The 16,096-nt window shown below is 42.8% G+C and overlaps 1 protein-coding gene and 1 long non-coding RNA gene across 4 annotated transcripts; both read left to right on the forward strand.

The window, feature by feature from the left end:
- Positions 1-1,738: 1,738 nt before the first annotated feature.
- LOC123156989 (exonuclease 1) lies at positions 1,739-6,510 on the forward strand. Its single transcript, XM_044575205.1, has 11 exons — positions 1,739-2,031; positions 2,126-2,337; positions 2,851-2,929; positions 3,869-3,913; positions 3,987-4,136; positions 4,210-4,324; positions 4,608-4,708; positions 4,885-4,982; positions 5,091-5,183; positions 5,541-5,758; positions 5,961-6,510. The coding sequence occupies exons 1-11, from the start codon at positions 1,954-1,956 to the stop codon at positions 6,413-6,415; spliced, it is 1,644 nt and encodes a 547-aa protein (XP_044431140.1). The 5' UTR covers positions 1,739-1,953; the 3' UTR covers positions 6,416-6,510.
- Positions 6,511-6,853: 343 nt separating this feature from the next.
- Positions 6,854-15,082, forward strand: LOC123156990 (uncharacterized). 3 transcript variants are annotated; one of them, XR_006478590.1, is made up of 5 exons: positions 6,854-7,179; positions 7,611-8,723; positions 10,797-11,393; positions 11,509-11,668; positions 13,290-13,923. It is a non-coding gene; the product is annotated as an uncharacterized lncRNA (long non-coding RNA). The 3 variants fall into 3 exon arrangements; XR_006478591.1 differs by lacking the exon at positions 13,290-13,923 and adding an exon at positions 14,368-15,082 and having other exon boundaries at positions 7,611-11,393; XR_006478589.1 differs by having other exon boundaries at positions 7,611-11,393.
- Positions 15,083-16,096: the final 1,014 nt, after the last annotated feature.

The following is a 16,096-nucleotide window of genomic DNA, read 5'->3' on the forward strand; positions in this document are numbered from 1 at the left end:
AGGTGTTGTTCATTTCTTATCGCCAGTTGTTTCCTCAACAACAACGAAGATCTGGACTACTTGCCTGCCTCCCTCCCTATTTATCGACTACAAGTTACAAGTCTGATTTTTGTGCACTTTTGGTGAAGCAAAGAGTCCTCTGGTTGTAGTTTCTTGGCGGTATCACGTAGATTGGTTCTTATTTATGGCATCATTTTTTATCTAGCTAACTAGCTAACTTGGTCCATTTCCATTGAACTGAATCTATGTAATGGACCTTGCTAACTTGTTCTCCCTGCATGGACCTTGCAGCCTCTTCCACGCTCCACCACCACCAACCTCCTTAACCCCGACCAAATAGCTAGCCTTTTTCCCGGTAAGATGTAACTTTCGGTTAATTCTCCGCGAGTGTTGGTGGAACAATGCAAGAGGGATGTTTGTTTCTATAGTACATATGAATGATTGTGTGTCATCTTACATGCTGCTGGTACGTTCTTATCTTAACAGAGACCCGCTACTTGGATCCTTGTTGGGGTGGACGAGTTGCCTCCATATTGGGATCTAGTTGTCACGCCTAACTTCGGTAATGTACACAAGCTTTTTGGCCTCTTTACCTTGTTTCTTAAGTCTTAAACCGAAGTATTGTATCCTACTTGATAGATCTTGTTATTCTGGATTTTGGTTATATGTTTATTGAATTGGTGTATAAAGAAATCTGCTAATGTAGAATAATTAGGATTCAACAAGAGTAAACCTGTTACTTCCCTTGCCAATGAATTGACCTCATGAAATGAATGTAGTTTGTAAATCTAGAAAATAATAAACACAAGGCACATCAAAAGGTCATATTGCTACCATCTGGAAACTGGCAATGGCTTCATTTATTATACAACTACAAAAATGTTGAATCTTGTTTTCTGAGATGCATATATTCACTATGCCTGCTCGAGTAGTTATTTTTGTTCTCAGCCGGACACATATATTCACCATACCTATCATCTCTCTTTGGTTCAAAAGCAAGCAAATTCATGGAACTTCTACTGTTAACAGTAGCAACATTACATTGTTTTCTTCAGTATCATCAGCCTTTTCTGGTCTCACTGAATCAGGTTGAGAAGTGGAGCAAGCAAAGGGATAATGGGACGTTTGCAGGGTCCCTCTAACTCATCTATTTGAGAGTCTCCTCGGTTGCTTTTGTGTCAGCGCCACTGCTGTCTTGTGGTTGGAATTTTATGCTTCTGTCACGTACTCTCTTCCAACAATTGCTGCAGAGAATCAAGTAATGCTTTTCTCAATGTTGCACAAATATTTCAGCATACTTAAACGTACGCATGTCTTTCCTGGGACCCGCGAATGCCAAATACCTATGAGATCCTGTTCTAAGTCATGCTAGTGTGAGAGGTTATGTTGATGTTACGTGACTGCACAATTATGTGATGATATATTCGATTCCAAGTCAAGCAAATTATGTAGTTGATGTGTAAAACTGTTGCAAGATTAGATTTTTAACTGTTTTACACCATTTTAATTCAATATGACAATTCCTTACTACCAATCAATGTTCTGTACGGAGGGGATGTGTGACACAATGTTCTGTAAGAGGGGATGTGTGGCTGGAGGGAGATTTGTGGTTTTCAAAGGGATTGGATGAAAGAGGGGGAGTCACAATCCCCTCCTCCCAAAACCTTCACAATCCCCTCTTGTCAAACAAAGGCCTAACTGAGAAGTGAGAGGCGCGGGAAATGAATCCGAGCCCGCGAAGCAAAAACGTTCGCTCGTCAATTTCCCCAGGCAATCGTGGGACCCATACTCCCGCTAAACCTGTCACAGCCCTCGCCCTGCCTCCTCGAGCTTTGGGCGTCATCTCCCCCCGCCTCAGCCGCCTGTGCCCCGCTTCCGCCCTCCCAAATCCCAGCCCAAATCCTCCCCGAAAAGAGCCGGAGTCGGCCGGCCTACCGTCGTCTCGGCACGCCGATGGGGATCCCCAACCTGCTCCGCTTCATGAAGCCGTTCATCGAGCCCGTGCACATCAAGAAGTACGCCGGCCAGCGGGTAAGCAGATCCCCCCAAAATCCCGCAGGTTCTGTTGCATCTTTGGTCTTCCGCGAATTCGTTCATTCGTTCTCCTCCTCCGCCGCCTTCGCAGGTCGGCATCGATGCCTACTCTTGGCTCCACAAGGGGGCCTACTCGTGCAGCATGGAGCTGTGCATGAGCCCCAAGAGCGCCGGCGCCAGGCGCTACATCAGCTACTTCATGCACCATGTCAACCTCCTGCGGCACCACAAGGTCGTGCCCGTCGTCGTCTTTGACGGGGGCAGCATGCCTTGCAAGTCGGCCACGGATGAAGACCGGCACAAGTACGCCCATTCGATTCGTCAATACTACTGTATTTGGTTAAGAAATGCAGTTCCTTTTCCGCCCTTCCTTATGCGCAGTTTCATCTATCGCCTTGTAACTTGGTGCGATGGTTTGAGATTAAATGATTTGTTACTACTCCCTCTGTACCGAAATACCTGTAGTTGGGGGAACTTGTACTAGTCTCCCCCAACTACAAGTATTTCAGTACGGAGGGAGTAGTATGTTAGGCAACTCACATTGGAAGTATGCATGTATACAGAGGATTCGGTCCTAGTCAGCATTGGGAGTCTCTTTTGGTAGCTGGCTTTCAGTCTTAATATTTGGACAGTACAATCTGCCATCCACGATTGTCATTTATGTTCCTTGAAGATTGTTTTTGTTGTCCAGAAAATAAATACAATATTGCCTTGATGCACAAATTTCTATGATGGATTTAAATGCAATGAAAATAAGGTTAACGTCCTGTTTCTGATACATACAATTTTCTAAGTCACCTGGTTACTAAAATTCAGGAAGAGGGAACTCAGTTTGGTGTTGGGGAAAGAAAAGCTTGAGCAAGGAAATACAGCTGCTGCAATCGACCTTTTCAGGGTAAGCATCTAATTATCCTTGCAGTATTTACCAGACCAAGAAAATTTTGAATACTTGATATATTCAGGCATTCAATGCATATGTTAGAAACAAACGTTTAAGAAAATGCAATGGTGTGGAAATACTTTTGTTGGAATCTAATAATATTAAGTGAGAAACATAATATCTTTATGTGTATTCCTTGTCCAAGATTTAAAATGTGATTTGATGTCAGCCAAATTATTGAACTTCTAATGACTTAGAATTCTGAGTCACAAATTTACTAATATAATTTCCAGGTAAAGTTAAAATATGTGTACATATATATATATGTGCTCAATATATTTTGAAATTAACTGCAAGCTGTCGGCTGTCAAGCAATGAGAGTTTCAGGGGTGGGGTGGGGGGTCAGTAACTTGTTACTGTGGAAAATTATTAAATCAATAAAACACTCTTTACAACAAAAGGACAAACACAAAATGCACAACTACTATTAACAATTTAACATGCACTTGAACTTTGATGTTTCCTTTTTTTTCCTTTTTCCAATGCATTTTCTATTACTAGCTGTGTCATTCTGGTCCGCAAGAGAAAAAACAAGATTTTCCATTCATCACGTTGACCTAATTAGATTGAAGTACAAATGTGGAATTATGCTTGTCCGTTAACTCATATGTTCAGGTTTGTTAGGAGATCCTTACAAATTTACAAATGGACGCTTCAGTTATTATCTTAAAATTCACCATTCCAGCTTATGGCCTCATCATTCTCTAAGTATCCTCCTTTCAACCCGGACCGTTCGCACTGTGTTTAACATTATAAAATATCAGCACAAAGTTCCTTTGAGCAGCCGATGACTTGTTTTTCTACCGCTTTAAAGGAAATATGGTTTGATGTTTCTAAATTTCGGTGCAGTTTTGATTATGTTTGTTAAAGCATCCTAATCTCATTCATCTGCAGAAAGCTGTGCAAATTACTCCATCGATGGCTTATCAACTGATTCAGGTGCTTCTTTGAAAGCTCTTCCATGTAACAATTCCTTGCCTTATGTAGCAAAATCTAATCTTTGTAAACCCAGATTTTAAAGACAGAAAAGGTTGAGTTCGTGGTTGCTCCATACGAAGCAGATGCACAGTTGGCATATCTAGCTACTCTAGATGCTGATCAAGGGGGCATAGCTGCTGTTATAACAGAAGACAGTGACTTAATAGCATATGGTTGCACTGCTGTGAGATATTCACTTTGGTCTTCATTTTTTGTTCTTGATTCCTTTATTTTATCTAATGCATTTTAAGTTGTAGATTATATTTAAGATGGATCGCTTCGGAAATGGTGAAGAATTCATAATGGAGAAAACCTTGGAGACTGTAAAAGATGGTCTTTGCTTCCAGGATTTTGATCAAAACCTTTTTACTGGTAAACACCATTTCTGCATCTTGAAGACTTGAACTAGAGCACTATGGCGTGACTGATTGGTTCACCTGTTAAAGAAGCATTTATTTTTCTTGCTTCTGTTCATAGCATGCAGTTGTTAGTTTAATTTGCTCTGTAGGATAGGGGTATGCTGTCATCTTAGATCAATCCAGCTCTTGTGCAATTAGGCCTTCCTTTTTGCGATATCTTCTCAGTTCTCACCCTGTATGCAGTGCACCCCCAACTTTTTGTTTTCTATTGACGTTTTCAACTTTTATCTGGACAGGCATGTGTATCCTTGCAGGATGTGACTTTCTTCCCTCGGTGCCTGGCATTGGTACTAAAAGGGCATATTCTCTCATCTCAAAACATAAAAATATTGACCTTGTAAGAAACTAAGAATAACTACTTTACTGATTCCCTGCTATTTGTAAATCTCAAAGCATATTCTCAACATTGTTTAATCTGCAGTGATTAATGTTGTGTCATCCAGATATTTCAAAAAATCATTCATTCTCATGAAGAAACATGCCCCCTAGCATCTCTAATATAATTATTGGCAGGTGCTATCAACCTTGAAGCTTGACAAGCGGTATTCTGTGCCGGATGATTACATTGATTCCTTCTGGAAAACTCTGGCAGTATTCAATCATGCTAGAGTGTAAGATTGTGTTTGTGTTAGTTATGTGTATCTTGTACTCCGTATGTATTTCACAAAGACATTGTGCTGTACAAAATCTGATAAGTCACTTTCCTTCAAATGTCCCAGATATGACGTCAAAAGCAAGTCACTGAAACATTTAAAACCTTTGGAGGAACGATATCTTAACTACTTGGCGGGAGACCTGGATATTCTTGGACCGTATCCTTAAAGAGTTCTCTTTTATTCATGAGCTGCAGTGTGTGACATCTGTATGCGGTAATTTAATGGACGACTGCTTTTCAGACAATAACAGCACCAATATGGAACACGATTTTGATACTCAATTTTTGATACATCCATTTGCTGGTACCTTAAACAGCCGAGGAAGGAAAAATATTCATAGCTTCTTAGACAGGATCACAGGTCACAAGTTACCACTGAAGTGAATGCACAATTTCACAAGATATCCATTTGCTGGTAATAGGCAACCTGATATTAACACAGTTTTAATATTGTTTCATAGAACTATTTTATATTTCCTTATCTTATCAGTGCCCATTCCTTGATCTTCTAAAGAGCGCTAGCCCCATCAATGGCAAAAGCGATAGCAGAGGGGCGCTTGAATCCTGTTACAATGGAGACCTTTGACGAATTCTCCAGAACCATTAGCCCCATCGAGCTTATTGATACCTCTGCTCTCAATGTTGCTAATCAGCATGGTTCTCAGGAAATTTTGACACAAGAGAGCTCTATTACAATCTGTTCATCTGAGGAAAGCAGAGATGACAGCATAGGCAAGTGTTGTCTTTTACTGTCTAAAAAGTATATGAAGTTAAACCATCGTTAAACTATGCATTATTTACCTTGTTACCAAGGGTTTTATAAGACTTCTTTCTTTTTAATTAAAAGAGTGGCATTTGTACCCTTTGCTCTTTACTGTGATGAAACACCTTTATTCCAGGACTTCTCATAACCATTTCTCGTTTTCTTGAACAGCATTTGCTGCTGATGAGATTACTAGTGGTGAACAGAGGTGCAACAAAGGAGTCCTTGCCCTTGGCAAGTTTCTACCACAGAAGCATTCCTCTCCGGCAGTGGAATGCAAAGAAGTGAAGCCTAAGAACACCCCTGACAACAACCCATTCAAGAAGAGGAAATTACCCACTGACCAAGGTAAAGTACCAGATCAAAACGAGTTGCTAATCGATCTGGATGAAGAAGCAGTTGTATTGTGCTCATCATTGTCACGAGAGAGTGTTGGTCCAGCAGAATCTCTTGATAGAAATGGAGTGTCAGCTGGATTGTGTTGGCCATTGACACAAGAAAGTGTGGCGTCTATTCCGAATGAGAGATCATCTAAGAGGCAAAGTCAGCAGGAAGCTTTCAGGAATAAAACCAACAAAAATAAAGATGAAAGGAGTGGACTTTTGAAATTTTTCATGCGTTTGTAATTCTGTCATGTTTTCCATTTCATTTTGTTTTCAGTTTTCCAATTCCATTCGTTAAGAAATTAATCAATACATTGCAGTATGGAAAAGTTATTTCATATCTATGTATGAGTTTTTCTCAAAATGGAATCAGATATGATTTTATTTCAAATAGAAATTCATTGCATACAGTTCTGATCTACCTGCAACAAGCCATAGGTAGTCTTTTTTTTTTTGACGTAGACACATATACATTCACCTCTATAAACACACACACATCTTCCCATACCATGCAAAAAAAAAACACATCTTTCCATGAACATTTTTAAGATACTAACCGACATAACATTTTAAGATTGACGAAGTCACCATATACGTCTTTGTAGTCCATGGAAATGTTTCCTCCTATGAATGAATATTGCTGGAATGACTAAAATAAATCTAGAAAAATACGAACGCCAATGCTAAAATTTGGAACTTGAATTCGGGCTGGTTCCACGATAACAAACCTAACCAACTGAGTTTGCAGGTCATGTAAAAAAAAAAACTGAGTTTGCAGGTAGTCGGTATCCGAAACTCGCGTTCCTCCCGAACCACATGAAAGAAACTGACCTCACTGCTCGTTGCCGCGGTGCCGCCGCGTTCACCGCACGCACTCATTCGGCCGTCCCGCTCGCGCACCGACACCGGGTTCCCTTGGGAACGGCGGCGACGAGGAGGTCCGGCCCTTGGCGCGACCGGCGGCCCTCCCCCACCCCCCACGCGACGGCATCGTACGGGGATGACTGGTGAGTATTCCTCAGAGCCCAATGAGAATGAGGGGCCCAACTTGCATAGTTAATAGTAAAATTTTAGACATATCTGAATGTTTATGGCTGTGTTGAAAGCATGGAATGATTTTCTCCCAATCTCTTTTGTTCTTTGCTGCATCTGCTGCAGAATGGTGCATAAATGATAAATCATGTTTTCTTCTCACACTTCTATGAATTATAGGCATCATAATCTGCGGCATTCCCCATCTCCCTACCTTGCAAATGGGCCCAAAAGTTTCTACCCTAGTCTTCCCCCTTTGTACCTTTAGTAATCTGCGGTTTTCAACCTCACTGTTTTACTGCACCATTTCTTTTATACTAGTTCACTTTCACTCTGCTGCTTTCGGTGGCTAAACCTTTTGTTATTTTTTATGGCAATGCTGAATTTGGCTCATTGTGACTTACAGGCAACAGGCTAATGTCTTCTTCAGGGCATTGGTAATTTTTGAATCCTTCAGGAAGTTAGACAATTCCTTCGAAATACAGGCTGGAAAACCTGAGCTCTGCCAATGCAATTTTAATATTCAGTTGTGCTTCTGCACTGCTGCACATAAGCATATGACGCTCCTTTTCTTCTCTGTTGGGTTGATGTGGACTGGGAATCCATGCAGGTTTGGAATGTTCTGGGAGTTTTGTTCTGGTCAATCTAATCAAAATATTGCTTTCTGGGTGGATGCTCCAATATATCCAGATTGTTGGGTCTTTGTTTGCTTCCTGGTGGAGTACCAACATCAGTTAATTTCCGAATCCGACACTAAAATTTGGGGAATCAGTTACTCATCCATCATTGGTTTGTTTCCTGCATGATACGATTCCTTCTACTTGCAATAGACGTGTTACTGAACTTCATCCCATATATTTTGTTTTCACTCAAATTTACAAATGGAGTGCTCCACTCAGTTTACTGTCGGCTCCGCTCTGCTGATAGGAACAAGCTTACCTTCACTGGAGGTACTGCATATATTTGACCCGAAACATGAGTCAAATATATGCAGTACCTCCAGCGAAGACTCATGCAAACCCACTAGGGCAGAAGTCTATTAGAAGTCTATGAGTGGTTGATGACCTTTAAAGTTTGAACAGAATGATGCTCCAAACAAGGCCAAATCCCAAGTATCTTAGTACCTGCAACAAGAAAGGCCATGAAATGGAATCAAAGGCCTTTGAGATATCCAACTTGAGGAGAACTCTCTGCTCTTTTTGCCAATGGAGCAATTTGGCTATTTGTTGGACACCAAATTTTTCATGAATGCACATTCCTTTGACATAAGCACTTTGATTGGGAGACACCAAATCCTTGAGCTTCCTAGCCAGCCTATTGGCTAGCATTTTGGTGATAAGCTTGGAAAAGCTATGGACTAGGCTTATAGGGTGAAAGTCTTTGATTTCCATCGCATCTGGAGATTTTGGTAGCAGGGTGATATAGGCTGAATCCAGAAGGAATAATCTGCTCACATCTCCCTGCAGAACTCGCCATTGATGGATTTTTCATGATTTGGTTGCAATACCTTTTGGACTTGGTATGTTCTCCATCACCATTACATCACCTCATTATCCTCTGTTGTGATTAGACCCGTCCGGAAATTAATTTTGGAACTTAGCTTGCTCATGAGGGATGATATGTGCTCTGTCTTCTCCTAAGTGGTTCGATTTCTTGCATTTCTATTCTTTTAATGTTTAACTATAGCCCCACTTTGGGACCTTGCATGTTTGATTATGATTGTTCTTTTCTTGCAAATACTAGAATACATATATATTAAACAAGTCCAAGCTTTACAAGAACACCCTTGACAAAGAAATTTATAAACATGCCCAAGGGGAGTTCATCACCATCTTTGACCTGCACAATCCAACAGCGTGTCGTGGGCGTAGCTTGATCCGCGCATGCCCTCTGTCGCCGAAACCAGAGAGTCGTTGTAACTTTCCCTAGGAAATCATCATATATTGCCAGGAGATGCCAATGGTGACGTTCCAAAGCACGGATCGTCATCCTAGAGAAGAAGGCGGAGACATGATGAGAGAACCAACCCCACATCACGCTGGAAGTGTCATCTAAAGATCTTATTGACATGACCATTGGCGTCACAGCGAGCCGAGGCGGAAGCATCGAGGTTGATGACTCCTCCCTCCCCCTCCACCCCATTATCTGCTGGAATTGATTTGGGAAACCAATCCTCACGTGCCCCGAGGTGGCACCAAAGCCAGCAATGGACTTGTTCCATTGCGCTGTCGCCTCCACTGTTTTGATGGACGACATAAGGACACCAAACCTAATAACCTAAACCAAGGCTTCCCATGAGGGCGCAATCCATGGTCTTTCGTGACTCTCGGTGCCGAAATTGGCCGCCAGAGGTGAGGGAGACCGATGGAATCAGACAGCGAGGATGAGTGGTGACTAGGGATACATTAGACGGATCAGATGTCAGAGTAAGAAGACGCCATTGCTGCCTCGACAAGGAAAAGTCTTAAAGAGTCACGCTCACATGGCAATTAGAAAAAAATGGAAGTGTTTCTATTTCTGAAACTGGAATATTTCTTCGGTTCGGCACTCAGTTTAAGGCTGCAATAAACAAACCCAAATGGTAAGTGTCACACGTGTGGCACGAAGTAACACCGCCCTGACGTTTTTACAACTAATATTGCCATCAGAAAAAAACGAGACCCTCAAAAAACCGAAACTTGCCAGCCAAACAGAAAGTTGCCATGCTTCACAACTAAAGTTGCCATCCCTGGGTAACTAAAGTTGCCATCAAAAAATGTCAGGGTGGAATTGCTTCCTGCCACATGTGTGGCACTTATATTTAGACTCTTGGTCTGTTTCTTGTTAATTCCATGGAAAGAGCAGCATTGCAGTGATACAAATTAATGCCTCACATCATTACAGATAATTTATAAAAGACATTCCATTTGATAGTCTAAATCATACATTAAAATTGGTTCGACCAAACATAACACAACCTTGTTTCCGATCCCAAAAGACAACCACCGAGTAAAAGTTAAATGTGATGTAAAACTGAACTCCATGACTGCAGTACAGGCAGATGCCATGCCATCTGCTAATCGAAATCATACATAGAAACTGGTTCTGCCTAACATATAGGATAACCTTATTTATGATCCCAAAAGATAACAGATGAAACTAAACTCCTTCTGACTAGCACAATTTCACACACAGAATGTGCAAGAATCAGCAGGTAGAGGAGCATCTCTCTGGAAGTTAGGGGCTAACGACCTAACTACAGCTCTCTACCCAAGATATTAACATCGTTGATTAATAAATCCTGCAGTCAGAAAATAAGTTTAGTTAGATGCAACCTTATCTAACTCCGTACTGCTAGTACATTATATATGTGCAAAGCCTGAAAAACTTAGAGACAAGATAGTAAATGCCAAAACGAAAGCAGGCTCGGTAAAAAATGGGCAGGCATCATGCAGCAAAAGAATGAAAAGGCTTCTTACTTCATTAAACATGTTCATGGTAGAAATGTCATCCCTCGAAAAACCATCATTAACAGCTTCCCAGAAATCATCACTGTCGATATTCAGTTGACCATCATCAGCTTCCTGATTAGCTGTGCCTTGTGATTGCGCAGAGAGGATGCCACCTGCACCACCATCATTCAACATCTGAGTTGACGTGACAGAAATACCCATCTGAGGGTCAGGCATTGCAGCACCGATGCTTGAAGCACTACCAAGTGCGAAGTTACCATTCAGCATCTCCACTGAGCTTGTGTTGTTGTTGATTGCGAAGTTACCATTCGACATCTCCATCGAGCTTGTGTTGTTGTTGATTGCAAAGTTACCATTCGACATCTCCACCGAGCTCATGATGTTGTTGATTGCGAAGTTACCATTCGGCATCTCCCCCGAGCTCATGTTGTTGTTGATTAAGAAGTTACCATTCGGCATCTTCACCGAGCTCATGTTGATTGCCAAATGACCGTTCAGCATCTCCACCGAGCTTATGTTGTTGTTGATTGATAAATCCTGCAGTCAGAAAACAAGTTTAGTTAGATGCAACCTTATCTAACTCCGTACTGCTAGTACATTTGCATATGTGCAAAGCCTGAAAAACTTAGAGACAAGATAGTAAATGCCAAAACGAAAGCAGGCTGGGTAAAAATGGGCAGGCATCATGCAGGAAAAGAAAGGGAAAGCTTCTTACCTCATTAAGCATGTTGATCGTGGTAAGAATGTCATCCATTGAAAAACTATCAACAACAGCTTCCAAGAAATCATCACTGTCGATATTCAGTTGACCATCAACAGCTTCCTGATCAGCTGTGCCTTGTGCTTGCGCAGGGAGAACGCCGCCTGCACCACCATCATTCAGCATCTGAGTTGGCGCGGCAGAAATGCCCATCTGAAGGTCAGGCATTGCAGCACGGATGCTTGAAGCGCTACCAAGTGCGAAGTCACCATTCGGCATCTCCACCAAGCTTGTGCCGCCATCCATTGCGAGGTAACCATTCAGCATCTCTACCCAGCCTGTGTTGTCGTTGATTGCGAGGTCACCATTCAACATCTCTACCGAGCTTGTGTTGCCGTCGATTGCGAAGTCACCATTCAACACCTGTACTGAGCTTGTGCTGTTGTTGATGGCTACACCGGCGTCGAACGACGACGCCATCTCCTCACCGGAACCTGCCATCGATGTTGTGCCGTTTACGAAAGCTGCTATTTGGTTCTTCAGGTTGTCGAGACTCATCGGTGTTTGGCCAGCTATCCGGCCAGCTGGTGAGGCTGCAAGGCCTGTGAGCTGGTTGATGTTGGGGATGTTCCAATAGTCACGGCTAAGATCAGGATACTTCACAGCTGCTTGCCAGGAGTTGCCTAGGCGGTTCCCGGCGTCTCCATACGGACTCCTCTGAACCGGAGGCTGGAACCCCAGTAGGCGAGATGGCCGCACTGAAAACTGATTCACCGGCAAAGAGGTCCCACCATTGTGTCTATTTCCGTCCGCAAGGGAGCTGCCACTACCCTGAAAGCCTCTGTTTGCCCCCAGTAGATTGCCACGCAGCATGCCCATGTAGGATGACTCGCCGCGGGAATGGCTGGAACCAAATTCGTCCCACGCCCCTGTGCCATTTGTCCTGTTTGCATATGCGCTGGAGGAAGAGGGCCGCTGTCTCGAACCCGGCAGCAGCCACGGCAACCAAGGCCTGAAGAGCATGCTGCCACCATGGACACCGGCACCACGCGCTCTGAACGCGGACGGATGATCCATCCTTGTGGGGAGACTGGCAAGGTTCCAAGAGGCAGGGTTTGTGGACGGCCGATATATCCCATGTCCATGGAAATACTTGATACCTTCTCCCCAGCTTTCAGCAACAAGCAAATTGCGCCTCTCGTCTGCCCCGTCCTCGGTCCTTGCGAGATGCATCCTGTACTTCTGAAATCAAAAGATAGGCGATCACATAGATGAGAGGCGCATCATGGATATTTTTACATTTTGTTTTTGATTGTTCTAAAGACGTATATATGGAGAACAAATCAAAGGAACTGAAGTGCTGCATGGCTCCTAAAACTCTAGAAATCATAGGCATGCATTATATCCGACGTGTCACATTTTCACAGAAGAATAATTACAAGGTAACTAAGACAAAAGAAAAGGAAACAAGCCTATCCAGTTCCAGTTTTTGGGCAGCACTATGAGATATGAACACAACCCAGCAACATGGCAAATATGACATAGTACGAGATAGGAATTCAATGCATACAAAAGTCAGGTATAATTAAGGTGGTGGATGTGTTTCTGTATTTTGTATCAGCTTGATGCATCAATATACTGCCTATCATTTATAAAAAAAGTATACACGAGGGGTAGAAAGTAAACCTGCAGATGACTCCCAACACTCTCTCTGGAGACGTTATCCACATTCATGGCGGCCAGTATCTTCGATGGAACAGCCCCTGCATATATACATTCGCATAACCAAAAAGTTTTTTATACCAGAGACAATAATGCCAAGATCACATGCTTCGTTTTGGTTAATATACTAAGCCACGAGAAGTGTGATCGAGTAAGTTCTCTTACTCTTGATGCCGATCTGACTGACAGCCTCCACAAACTTGTCATGCAGATCATTTCTCCATGTCGTCCTCGGCTTCTTCCAGGTCGATGGGTTTGGTGACAAGTTCTCCTTGTTCGCATCATGGCCATCTTCATCATGTTCATGACTCTTCGTCCATCCACGTTTGGTGCTCTTTGCACCGTCCTGCTCGCCGGCGCCGGGTCCTCCTGTAGGCTGCGCCTTCTCAGCGGCAGCATTACGGATGCTGCTGCTGAGGCTCCATGGTTCAGGGGTTCTCCTCGCCATGACATGCCCCCACATGATATCGAGGTGCTTGGTTTGCACTGGTTTCACCAGGTACTCGCACGCCCCATAAGCTATGCCTTTCTTCATAGCCTCGGGCCTCTCGTCCGCTGATAACACTGCACACATCATATCATATCATCAGTGGCTCAGTTTGGCAACGCAGGATTAAAAAAAACACTAGTGCACCACTGAATGTCGATCCCTGTGGATTAAGGTCAGAAAAAAAAAGTGTTCATTTGATGAACTCTTGTCTTTTCCATATATAGACGAGGAAACTGTAAGCAGACATGTTATACATGTTGAACAAACATCAAACGTGCCAAATAAACTCTGCAATGTTCTATTCTGTTCGGAACTGGAAGTGGAAATCACGGAGGAATGAAGCTCGTATCAAAGACATTAACGGCTAAGAGCAGCCGGACTTTGCAAATCCAATCTCTCAAACGCCGGCGGATGCGCCCGGGCGCGTCCACGGATACTGATCGGTCAAGCCTCAAATTTGCCTTGTCACAACCGGACACCTCAATTATCATATCTCAAATCCATAAACTCATGCAACTACGCTTAATCTGATCCCTGTGGAGTATGATTTGATTTGATTTAGGTATGGGTTGGAAAATGCAAGATTTTCTTTATTTAGTTGAGATTTTGATAAGTTTTGATTTGATTGAATTAATGCATGACGTGGGGGAGGGTGGCGTACAAGAGGAAAAAAACAAACTAGAGAGGGGCAGAGGTGGAGGCAAACATACAACAACCAACTCTCCTTTAATAGCAGTGATGAAAATCATTGAGGAGATCGTATTACCTTGCCTCAAACCCATGACATGCTGAATGACAGGTTTCAGGAGCAATCAAAGAGTATGCGCGTGGTGGTAGAAGACAATAAAGTTTTGATCTAGGAGTGACATACCACTGGGGTCCAAAATCATACGCCGAAGAATCTCGAGCAAGGACCAAGCGACCGTATCAAACATCCAAGCCATATGGCCCCTTTCGAGTCTAATTGTCCCGAGGTCATTCAAGTTGCTTATAAGATTAGGCCAGTTTCATTTTCTCATTGCCCAAGGGATCAAACAAGGTGGCACACACTTTAACTAGAAGTTTCTATGATTTAAATTTTGTATTTTCTGGGATGGCGATGCTTCAAATTTTCTTCTAGCTAAACTGGTTCGTGATGTAGTAGCTGTCATTTGAGTTTAATAAAGTGTGCCACACCTTCCACAAAAAAAGCGACTGTATCAAGTGCCTTGGAGATGGCGACCTTGAGCAAGGTAGCAACTTCTCTTTTGAAGCATCCGAGCGGTCTGGCGAACGAGGAGGAAATTATCGTGCGTTGTTCGCTTCTTCAAAAGGCACCCTGAATGTGCGATACCAGATCGGAGTGAAAGTACCTTGGAGATGATCTTCACAAAGTTATCAACTAGTATTTGAAGTTACTAAAGAACGTGTTTGGTTCAACCCCCTTTTTTGTTAAGTTATCTTATTACAATGTTACCTGATTACCTTAAACTTGTTTGTTTGTAAAAGTTATCAACTAGCATTTGAAGTTACTAAAGGACATCTTTGGTTCAACCCTTTTCTATAGGTATCTGATTACCTTAAACTTGTTTGATTGTATAATTGTATGCTTGACTCGATCCCTACTAGTTTGTTAGTTCTCTAATGACTACTGACTTGGCCCCTAATCTAGTTGCCCATGACTCCCCAATCTCCAACGCGAGATGCATATAGTTGTGCACGACAGAGTTTGTCTATGTATTATCCACGAGTATATGTACGGTATATACCCAGAAAAGGTCAACTCAATGTGTGTTGGATCCTATTCAGTCTCTAGATTTCTATGTCGTATTTAGTTGCTCTTCTCTAGAAAAAGATATACAGAGAACCACCTCTTGGTGTGGTTGTGGAGCCACGGGAGCAGGAATCCATCCCTAGGGTTTAAATCATGACGCTCACATTTATACTGTTTGGTTCTCCTTCGATACTGCTCACCCACCCGATGTGCGTCCTCAACCAGGACTTTGGGCAGGTTGCGTCCAATTTCCTCCTCATCGAGCCAACTAGCTCCTAGGCCTACCTCTTCGTACCATGATTATGGTCGCCAGAGGAAGCATGACTGCACCAACAACACACCCTAGACAGTGGTACACGTACTCCGAGGGCTGTCATTGGTTTATATACACCGGTGCCGGAGCATGCTCGTCTTTGGTGTCAATGGCACCGCTCGTATTTGGCACCCAAGAGCTGATGCTCTTCATCGGATTTTGCAACAATTCCCTCTTTCTTGTAATAAATCTGAGTATCATACTTGTCATGGCTGCCACGTAGGTAAACACGCTCGCTTGCCTTTTAGTTCTTCTTCCCCCACCGCTGCTTTTCCCTTTGAAATAATGCATTGTGATGTATGGACAGTCTCTGATCCTTAACAACTCTTATTTTCGGTAGTACTTCCTGCACTCACTTCATTTTATGCCTATGTAGTCATGCATTTATCTCATTTCGTGCTTTATCTCCAAACTGACAACGACAAAGAATTCAATAATGTAGGTGTCTGCATCCTCCTCTCC

Source organism: Triticum aestivum, chromosome 7B (genome assembly GCF_018294505.1).
Source record: "Triticum aestivum cultivar Chinese Spring chromosome 7B, IWGSC CS RefSeq v2.1, whole genome shotgun sequence".
NCBI lineage: Eukaryota > Viridiplantae > Streptophyta > Magnoliopsida > Poales > Poaceae > Triticum > Triticum aestivum.